The 10759-nt window shown below is 41.5% G+C and overlaps 1 protein-coding gene across 2 annotated transcripts in view; it reads left to right on the top strand.

The window, feature by feature from the left end:
* Positions 1 to 7923: 7923 nt before the first annotated feature.
* The window catches only part of HBS1L (HBS1 like translational GTPase), a 50532-nt gene continuing 47696 nt past the window's right edge, over positions 7924 to 10759 (top strand). Inside the window, exons 1-2 of one of the 2 annotated variants that reach the window (XM_034418854.3) lie at positions 7924 to 8242; positions 10043 to 10108. In XM_034418854.3, the coding sequence (XP_034274745.1) occupies positions 8200 to 8242; positions 10043 to 10108 (109 nt within the window). In that variant the 5' untranslated portion in view covers positions 7924 to 8199. The remainder of the gene's footprint in view (positions 8243 to 10042; positions 10109 to 10759) is intronic. The other variant, XM_034418855.3, reaches the window with a different exon arrangement.

Here is a 10759-nt window from a genome sequence, read left to right as displayed (position 1 = left end):
TAAAGTCACAGGTTTAATGTAAAAAGTAAATTCTAAAGCTTTGATGCATTGGACCCTTAGTGGAGCTTGGCTATGCTCACAATGTTTATTCAGAAGTAAATGTCACAATGAGTTAGTCATATGTACACTGAGAACCAAAGACAAATTCCTTGTGTGTCCAATCACACTTGGCCAATAAAGAATTCTATTCTATTCTATTCTATTCTATTCTATTCTATTCTATTCTATTCTATTCTATTCTATTCTATTCTATTCTATTCTATTCTATTCTTTCTATTTCTATTCTATTCGGTAACACTAAGAGTATGATATTCTTTAGCTATTATGTACAATGTATATGATTATCGCTTCTCATTTTCATTTCAAAAACACTGAAGGATAAGCTTGCCTAATTGCCACAATGATTATTTATGTATGTAATATACTGGAGACAAGGGGAGTTCTTACCTTTTTGGTCACAATGGCATTACAATATAGCCTAAATACAAGCATTTATTAATGTTTTATCTAATAGTAGCTGCCCAGCTAAGGGGTATTTTGTCCATACATGTGTTTTTGATGAAAAATACTGAAAGTGCTTCCTATTTATGCTTCTTTTACTTCATCCATCTATATCTGACAACTTAAAGCTATATAGTTCCCTTTTTTTAGGTTACATCCAGGTGTCTCAATTAAATATTTAAACAAAGACAGCTCTATTGTCTCTTTATTCTTTGCTGCCAACATAAGACATGGTGGGTTATGTGTGACTGATGAGATACAATCCTTCATACTTTGACTTTAGTAAATAGAAGATTTAAAACACTTTCAACAAAAACTTGGCTAAAAAATCATTTGCAGAATGAAAGTCTATTTCATCTTCATGTCCTGAAATACATGTTTAAATGCATTATGCCTTTATTATAAAGCAACATAGTGCTTTAATATTAATCTGTGTGAAATAATCTTATTGTGCAAATTAAGAAAATGTACCTGGCCTCTTCATTACTGGATAGTGAACATTTTTTTTATATTATTGTCTGAAGTATTTTACCCTGGCCTGTAGCCAAAAAACTTTCTAGAGTAGCTTATAAGAAGTCAGTTCATGCCTATAGATTTATAATCTAAAAGATACAACATAAAAAGAAAAGGGATTAGGAGAGAAAAAGGGGAAAGTAAATTTAGGCATCATTAGTTAACATTTATTATTGTTTTGTTTTCTTATAGTTATTTTACTCTACAAACTAGCGTATTTCCAATCTGATCTATTTATGAGTAAAACACATCTCAGCAGGAAATTAAGGTTCATCCAAATCCCTCCATATACTTTTAAGTGTACACAGTGGAACATATGGAAGTGAAGACTGATTTAAACTAAGATATACATATAGAGACAGCTTGCATCCCTGTATTATGACAGCTGGAAAAAGGAAGCAGCAGTCCAGAAATGAGCAAATGGTCTGCGTGTATACTACATTGTTTAAAAAGACTATGTAATTTTGAACACAATTTCTTTGCATTATGAATAGAAGCCCTTCAACAGTACAGCTTTAGAGTATATAGTTGTTACCATAGATTTTGCTTTCAGCTGGTACAGGCAGAAAACATGTTTTGTCCATTATTTTCGTATATAGTATGATGCTACTCAGTCAAGATTTTTCAAGAACCACAAATGGACAGAGACAATAGAGTGAATGTGAGTACGGTTATATTAAGTGGTATCCCACCTGCAAAATTAGAATTCTTGTGTCCAAATTCACAGGAAAAATGTCAGTCGATGCCTATAGGTAGTTCTCAACTTACAACCAAAATTGGGCCTAGAATTTCAGTTGCTAAGTAATGAAGTTGTAAAGCAAGATGTCACATGACCGCAACACAATCCTGGCATTCCCCGTTATTGTCATTAAGCAAATTTTACCAATTATTAGCTAAGGACTCATCCCACGGCCAAAGGGCACAGTTGAGGGGACATAGGCCAGTTGGGCAGTTGCAGTGCTCCAGCAGTCAAAAGTGTGTGGGGGGGGGGGGAACTCTATTAAATACCCACATTTTGATCATATGACAGAACGGTTTTGCAATGGCTATAACTTTGGATACAGGTCGTAAATCCCTTCATTCAGTACCTTTGTAACTTCAGTTGCTGAACAAATGGTTGTAAGTTGAGGACTATCTGCATATCAATATAAAACTAATGATATAAAAAGATCACAAATACATAATTGTTCATCAAAACAAAATTTGCTATCTAAATATTTTAAATGAATAAGAATGCAGCAGCAACTATTTTTACTTTGCTGTGACATTAAAACATTCAGTTATTTTGGTTTTATAGTCAAATTAACCCAAGAGAAGAATATTTTGCCCAGAAAGTCAGTACAGAAATAACAAGATTTTAAACAAACAAGAACACATAGTATTTTCCTTCCCTCACTTTTTGATTCTCAATTCTTGTTCGTTTCCAAGACTTTAGAAACAGCTTAAAATTGGAATGGTGCAATATAACCAACATTGGAGAAACTTCACGTAGAACATAAATTTGTTGTCCAAAAGGTAGAGGAGGGAACTAGAGGGACAGCCATATTGGACTTAATACTTAATACTTAACGAAATTTACTTAACACCCAAAGACCAGGTCCCACACACATAATCCCCAAACACACTCCTACCCACCACAATTCCCCACCCCTAAACCACCCAAACATCCACACAACAGACCAAGTAATATTGTCCAACAGCTCACTGATGGTGACCCTTTAGTTCATTGTTGAGTGTAATTATAGCTCTCGGATAAAAACCTATTCAGAAAACGTGTAGTCTGAGTTTTAATTGTTCTGTATCTTCTGCCAGAAGGCAACAGTCCAAAAAGATTGTAAGCAGGATGGGAAGAGTCTCTGAGAATGTTATGCAACTTCCTCAAACAGCGAGATTCAAAGATGTTGTCCAGGACTGGTAGCTGGAGTCCGATAATATTCTGGGCACGAAAATATTTCCAAAGCACCTGAAGGCCAGACAAGGAATAATGGATGGAAACTGACCAAGGAGAAATTCAACCTAGAAATGAGGAGGAACTTTCTGACAGTGAGAACAATCAACCAATGGAACAGCTTGCCTTCAGAAGTTGTGGGAACTTCATCACTTGAGACTTTCAAGAAAAGATTGGACTGCCATTTGTCAGAAATGTGAAATGAGCGGGGGTTGGACTAGATGACCTATAAAGTCCCTTCCAACTCTGTTAATATGTTAAATCTGTTAAATTACATCAGATGACTATTATAGAATTTTTATTGGCCAAGTGTGATTGGACACACAAGGAATTTTGTCTTGGTGCATATACTCTCAGTGTACATAAAATAAAAGATTATTATCTTGGATAATAATTGGATTATTATCTGGATCCGGCAATATTGGCCAACTATCGTCCTGTCTCCAACCTTCGCTTCCTGGCGAAGGTTGTTGAGAGTGTGGTCGCGCGACAGTTTCCACAATTCTTGGAGGAAACATCCTATCTAGATCCGTTCCAGTCGGGCTTCAGGCCTGGACACAGCACGGAAACGGCATTGGTCGCGTTGGTTGATGATCTCTGGAGGGCTCGGGACAGGGGTTGTTCCTCTGTTCTGGTCCTGTTAGACCTCTCAGCGGCTTTTGATACCATCGACCATGGTATCATGCTGCACCGGTTGGAAGAGTTGGGGATGGGGGGCACCGTATTACGGTGGTTCTCCTCCTTTCTCTCCGACCGGTCGCAGTTCGTGTTGGCAGGGGGGCAGAGGTCGACCTCAAGGCCTCTTATATGTGGAGTGCCTCAGGGGTCGGTCCTCTCGCCCCTCCTGTTCAACATTTATGTGAAGCCGCTGGGCGAGATCATCCGTGGCTTTGGGGTGAGATACCACCAGTACGCTGATGACACCCAGCTGTACATCTCCACCCCAGGCCACCCCAACGATGCCCTTGAAGTGATGTCCCAGTGCCTGGAGGCTGTGCGGATCTGGATGGGGAGGAACAGGCTCAGGCTCAACCCTTCCAAGACTGAGTGGCTGTGGCTCCCGGCATCCCGATATAGTCAGTTGACTCCATCACTGACTATTGGGGGCGAGTCGTTGGCCCCCACAGAGAGGGCTGGGAGTCCTCCTGGATAGGCAGCTGTCCTTGGAGGAACATCTGACGGCTGTAACCAGGGGGACCTTTTGTCAGGTTCGCCTGATCCGCCAGTTGCGGCCCTTTCTTGATCGGGACTCCCTACACACAGTCACTCATGCCCTCGTCACCTCTCGCCTTGACTACTGCAACGCTCTCTACATGGGGCTCCCCTTGAGGAGCACCCGGAGGCTCTAACTGGTCCAGAACGCAGCAGCGCGGGTAGTGACGGGAGCAGCATGGCGCTCCCATGTAACACCGCTCCTGCACGAGCTGCACTGGCTTCCGGTGGTCTTCCGGGTGCGCTTCAAGGTGTTGGTCATCACCTTTAAAGCGCTCCATGGCATAGGGCCTAGCTGTCTTCGAGACCGCCTGCTGCTACCGACGACCTCCCATCGACCCGTGCGCTCCCACAGAGAGGGCCCCCTCAGGGTGCCATCAGCCAAACAATGTAGGCTGGTGACCCCCAGGGGGAGGGCCTTCTCTGTGGGGGCACCTACCCTCTGGAATCAGTTGCCCCCAGAGATAAGGAGAATCCAAGACCTCAGTGCTTCCGTCGTGCCCTTAAAACCCACTTTTTCGAGCAAGCCGGGCTGGCTTAAGAAGAAATTTTTAAATGTTTTAATTGGTTTGTGATCTTTAATTTTTGGGCCAAATTTATATATATATTAATTGTTTTTAATATTTGTATTTCATGTTCTTAATTTTGGCTGTAGACCGCCCTGAGTCCTCAGGGAGAAGGGCGGTATATAAATTGGAAATAAAATAAAATAAAAATAAAATAAATTAAGCCATTTGTGCCATGAAATCTTGAGGTCCATATCATCATTTTACATCACTGAGACTTGATGTAGAGTTATGTTTATGGTCCAGAACGCAGCAGCGCGGGTAGTGACGGGAGCAGCCTGGCGCTCCCATGTAACACCGCTCCTGCGCGAGCTGCACTGGCTCCCGGTGGTCTTCCGGGTGTGCTTCAAGGTGTTGGTTATCACCTTTAAAGCGCTCCATGGCATAGGGCCTAGCTATCTTCGAGACCGCTTGCTGCCACCGACGATCTCCCATCGACCCGTGCGCTCCCACAGAGAGGGCCTCCTCGGGGTGCCATCAGCCAAACAGTGCAGGCTGGTGACCCCCAGGGGGAGGGCCTTCTCTGTGGGGGCACCTACCCTCTGGAATCAGTTGCCTCCAGAGATAAGGAGAATCCAAGACCTCGGTGCCTTCCGCCGTGCCCTTAAAACCTTCCTTTTCCAGCAAGCCGGGCTGGCCTAATTTTTTTTAAGTGTTTTTAAGTGTTTTGTTTATTGTTTTTAATTAATGGGGCCAAATTTATATATGTATATTTTAACTGTATTTTAATATTTGTATTTGATGTTTTTACTTGGCTGTTCACCGCCCTGAGTCCTCAGGGAGAAGGGCGGTATACAAATTCAAAATAAAATAAAAATAAAAAAATAAAATTATTCTTTTCCTCTGAGACAAGGAAGAAGGATAAGATATAATGATTTATGAAAGCTGTCCAGTTGAAACTATTTCACAATATTTTTTTTTTACAAAAAAATGTAGTGAAATATATTCTAACATTTATAATGTATAAGACATGAGTGTTTATTTTGTCATATGCTCTAAACATTAAGTATAATGATTCTTAAAGGAGTAATATATTCATAAATGCCTAAAAAGTATTTTGAAGAACGTGGGGTAAACAGTTCCTCTTAAAGTTTGTGATAATGTGCCTCATTATCAAGAGCTCGCATATTTTCAATATCCACCCTACTCTGTGGTATTATTATAATTTTGAAAAGGTCAGAATGACAAAGATGTTGATATAAAAGAATCATTATATTGCAGGCATGAACTTCGATCAGATAGGGTTTCAAGTTGATTTATAAAATGAAGAATGTATCTGACATACGATAGCAGATTAGTCTTTAAATAGTAGTATATTTGTTTTATAATGAGTAAACTTTTATTACAGATAAATTTAAATAATATGATTTGTTCTATTGTTCTTTGTAACTTAATGTGGTAAATGAAAGAAATCCTTAATTATAACTATGAAATAGTGTATTAAAGTACTGTGTTCTTAACATTGTCTCTAGCATGACAGTCATGATATCTTACCATCTTTCCTTCCAAGAACTGTATCATATATTATCCCACTCTATAGCCAGAAATACGATGCTAGATAATAATGAAATACCCAGTGCTATGCAATGAGACAATTGTTAAACTGTGATCAGAAATACCTGGCAGGAATGGAAAAACTTGTGAAATTAGATACAGGTAGTCCTCAACTTACAACCCTAATTGAGCCCAACATTTCTCTTGGCGAGACAGTTGTTAAGTGAATTTTGCCCCATTTTATGACCTTTCTTGACACAGTTAGGTGAATCATTTCAGTTGTTAGTACAGGTAGTCCTCGACTTACGACCATAATTGAGCCCAAAATTTCTGTTGCTAAGTGAGACATTTGTTAGGTGAGTTTTGTCCCATTTTTACTTTTCTTGTCACAGTTGTTAAGTGTATCACTGCAGTCATTAAGTTAGTAAGAAGGTTGTTAAGTGAATCTGGGTTCCCCATTGACTTTGTTTGTCAGAAGGTCGCAAAAAGGGATCACATGATCTGGGGATACTGCAACTGTCATAAATATTAAGCAGTTGCCAAGTATCCGAATCTTGGTCGCATGACCATGAGGATGCTGCAATGGTCTTAAGTGTGAAAAATGGTCGTTGTGATGTTGTAGCTTCACTAAATGAACTGTTGTAAGTCGAGGACTACCTGTAACACAGTTGTTAAGTGAATCTGGCCTCCTCATTGACTTTGCTTATCAGAAGGTCTCAAAAGGTGACCACATGACCCTGGGACACTGCAACCGTCATAAATATGAGTCAGTTGCCAAGCATAAGAGCCACGGTGGCACAGTGGTTAGAATGCAGTACTGCAGGCTACTTCTGCTGACTGACTGCTGCCTGCAGTTCAGCAGTTCAATTCTCACTGGCTCAAGCTTTTCATCCTTCCGAGGTTGGTAAAATGAAGACCTAGATTGTTATGGGCGCAATATGCTGACTCTGTGAACCGCTTAGAGGGCTGTGAAACACTGTGAAGCAGTATATAAGTCTAAATGCTCTTGCTATCTGAATCTGTGATCACGGGGATGCCACAGTGGTCATAAGTATGAAAAACAGTCATAAATCATTTTTTCAGTGCCCTCGCACCCTAAACGAACTGTTGTAAGTCGACAACCACCTGTATCGAAGGTACACGCTCACAAGCAATTCCTACCAGAAAGGAAAATTGGAGAGAGGGCTACCCCTGTGGAAAACGGTGCTCCTCCTGAACCTCTGAAGCTTACAACACACTTTTTTCCAAGCTGAATCTTAAATTGGGCACAGCAGCACTCTTTAATCTGGACTCTCAGATGCATGAAGACAGAATTGGCAGCTATGCAGCTGAAAACCGAATGATTTTCTTTGGGGGGGAAAAACATAAAAACATGCAAACCCTCCGACGAGCAAGGCAACTGCGTAGTATCGCGCTCGAGAACCTTGGCCGCAACACCTCCCCCCCCCCCCCCCCCGACAACGCCACTGACTCGAGGCAATCTAGAGCAGGGGTCTCCAACCTTGGCCACTTTAAGACTTGTGGACTTCAATTCCCAGAGTTCAAATTCAATTCTCAGAGTTCAGCAAAGCTGGCTGAGGTACTCTGGGAGTTGAAGTCCATAAGTCTTAAAGTCCAAGGTTGGAGACCCTTGATCTAGAGAACAACGCCCGGCCGAAAGGGGGCACTACAACACCCGGCTTCCCCCTTAGTCCGTGAGTCGACAATCGTTGAGGGGAGGGGGGGAGTGGGAGGGGGAAAAAAAAAAAAGCACCGAGGTCACACATGCGCAGTCGCAGAAGGAAAAAAAGGGGGGGTCAGCGCAGGCGCAGAAAGGCCGACGGAGCTGAAGGCGGGGCGCGGTGCTAGTAGGCCCAAGTCAACAATATGGCGGTCAGGGGTTGCTACGGTACCCAAGTTTGAAGGGGGTTTCGGAGGCCTCGCCTCTCTTGTTTTCTACCTCACATCTTCCTCAACTCGCCCGCCATGGCCCGGCACAGAAACGTCCGTGGCTACAACTACGACGAAGGTAGAGCGAGTTGCTGTCTTTGTGAGAACTTCTTATTGCCCTCCTTTCGAAGCGCCCCTTTTCCTCCCGAGAGGGCTCCCACCTGCCTTCCAAGGCCGGTGCGAGGAGCGTTAGTGACATCACTAACGGTCAGCCTGGCTTCTCCCGGGTTTGTGTGTGTGTGTGGGGGGGGGGGGAGAGAGCGCGTGGGGGGAGAGAGCGGGAAACGGCCAGGAGCCAAAGCAGGTCCGGCTCCTGAACCCCTGAAGGGAGGGGCTGCTTGTTATCAACTAGGCCGGCTTACGTGGATAGGTGCTAATTCGGAAAAAGGTGGCTTTCCTCCCGTTTTTACTTGTCCCCAAAGACCGTCTTGTGCACTGAAAGGCCCGGTGATTTCGAAGCCCGACGGAGTAGTCCCCCTCCATTGCTCAATCTGACAGCTGCTTCCTTTCCTTGTGATAATGGACGTAAACAAAGTAGGGTGTTTAAAAACAACTCGACGTTTACACGGAGTTTACCCGTGGGATCCCTTTGATGAATGAATGCCAGAAGCAACAAAAAAGGCAACAAAAAAGGCTGGGGGCGGAGGGTCGGGCGTGGATGTGATTGTGTTATCTCACAGCTGAGCGTAGGGGAGGACTTTGGTTGCCTGTGTTGGAAAGGAAGTGGAGATAACGTCTTGAAAAGGCAACGCTGGAGTGAGCGAACCAGATGTAATAATAATAATAATAAGGCTTGCTTCTGTTTTGAGTGTCCCCTGTTAAACGTTAAGCTCGTTTCAAATTGGTCACAAGTTATGATACATTTAAGAAACTCTTCAGATGCCTGCATCTAAAGCAGGTTTTGGATTCATAGGCAAGCGTATATTGAATTAGTGATTTAAATCCGAATGTTAAACTTTATTTCTAAATCTTGTCCAGTGATTTGCAAGTGCGCCTTTTCAGATTTTTAAACATGTACTTAATACTGGGTTAAATCATGTCGCCAACCAAAAGGATCCAATTATTTTTCACGTAATTGCTATTTCATTCATCCCTGTTATTCTTTTATGGTGTGAGTCTTTTATCTACACTATTTTATTTCAACATAAACGTAAGAGAACAATATTTTAAATCCTGATCCCAAGTTCAGGAATGTAATAGTTTCCATACAGACTGTGAAAATAAGTAATAATTTTTTAAACTGAAGTATTATGCTCCTATTAGATTATTACAAGTGATGGTATTACATTGGCTTTAAAGATTGCTATCAAGCAATTGCCTACTTGAATTTAATTTCTCCTTGCATGCCCTCTGAAATTGAGGAGAACTTTTAGTATACCAGATACACCAGAAGGAATATCTTCTGTACATGCAGCATGCATACTTAGGTAAAACAGGTACCCTCTGCCACTATGTCTGTTTCCTAGTTGTAACTATCAGGTAGAGAAAAGGCTTTTGCTTGTGAAATAAAGCACTTGAATTGGCCTGATCTGTTGTTTTAAACAGAGTGAAACTATATTGGAAAAATGAAAAATGCTAAAAATGTCTGAAATCTTTCTTGCAGAATTTGGTACTTATTTTTTATTGTTTTCTATGGGTAAGTTATAAGTTCTAAATGTATTGGAATAAGAAATATCTGAAAAAACCTAATGTATATTCCGGAAGAAGATGTAAATAAAAGAAGTTTCAGGAATCAAATTGTCTTTAATGCATATATTTAAAATGACTCAAATAGAAATGCTATTTAATTACAATGTATTTTGATACTTGCTAGAATAAAATAGGACTATTATTCAAAATTACAGTTAATGAGAAAGTTGGTTTTGTTTTTGCGTTTCAGATTTTGAAGATGATGACCTTTATGGGCAGTCTGTAGAAGATGATTACTGCATCTCACCATCAACAGGTTTTCATTACATTTTGCCATTATTGTTTTATGATGTAGGTTTACACAGTTGATGTAGCCTTAGGCTACCTCTATGTAGTGTGGGACCTGGAATGAACTAGAGCAGGGGTCCCCAACCTGTGGGCCTCAGCCCACTACCGGGTCATGGCCTGTTGGCCATCGGGCTGCATGAGTGGCTGGACAGTGCACACGTGCATCCCTCCACTTGCGCTAGTGTTGTGAGCATTGTGCAGGCGCTAGTGCTGCAAGCGTTGTGCGTACTTGTATCACCATTTGCGTCTCTTGCACACTTGCAGCCCCATTTGTACATGCAGATGCTCGCATAAAGGCACCTGCCCCATCCCTCCTCTGGGCCACTAACCCAGAAAGGTTGGGGAACTCTGAACTAGAGAAGCTGTGACCTGTTGAGTCATTGTTTCAGAGATAATTCCTTACAAGATTGCTCAATATCTTCAACATGGCAGAACTTCTAATATATTTGAAAAGTTCTTAAAAATTCAGGCAGATATTTAAAGATGTATCTGCCTTGAAACTAGTCCATGTTGAACTGTATAACACAATCAAATATTAGAAGTTTCACAGGAAATGTTATGGCATTTTTCATTTTGTCATAAAATGCTATGTGGTAATTTTTAAGACATAAAATGTTTT

The sequence above is a fragment of the Pantherophis guttatus genome, chromosome 1, assembly GCF_059756535.1.
Source record: "Pantherophis guttatus breed Tessera chromosome 1, ASM5975653v1, whole genome shotgun sequence".
In the NCBI taxonomy this organism is placed as follows: Eukaryota; Metazoa; Chordata; class Lepidosauria; order Squamata; family Colubridae; genus Pantherophis; species Pantherophis guttatus.
Note: the sequence above shows the minus strand (reverse complement) of the source record. Positions and strands in the feature narration are given on the sequence as shown.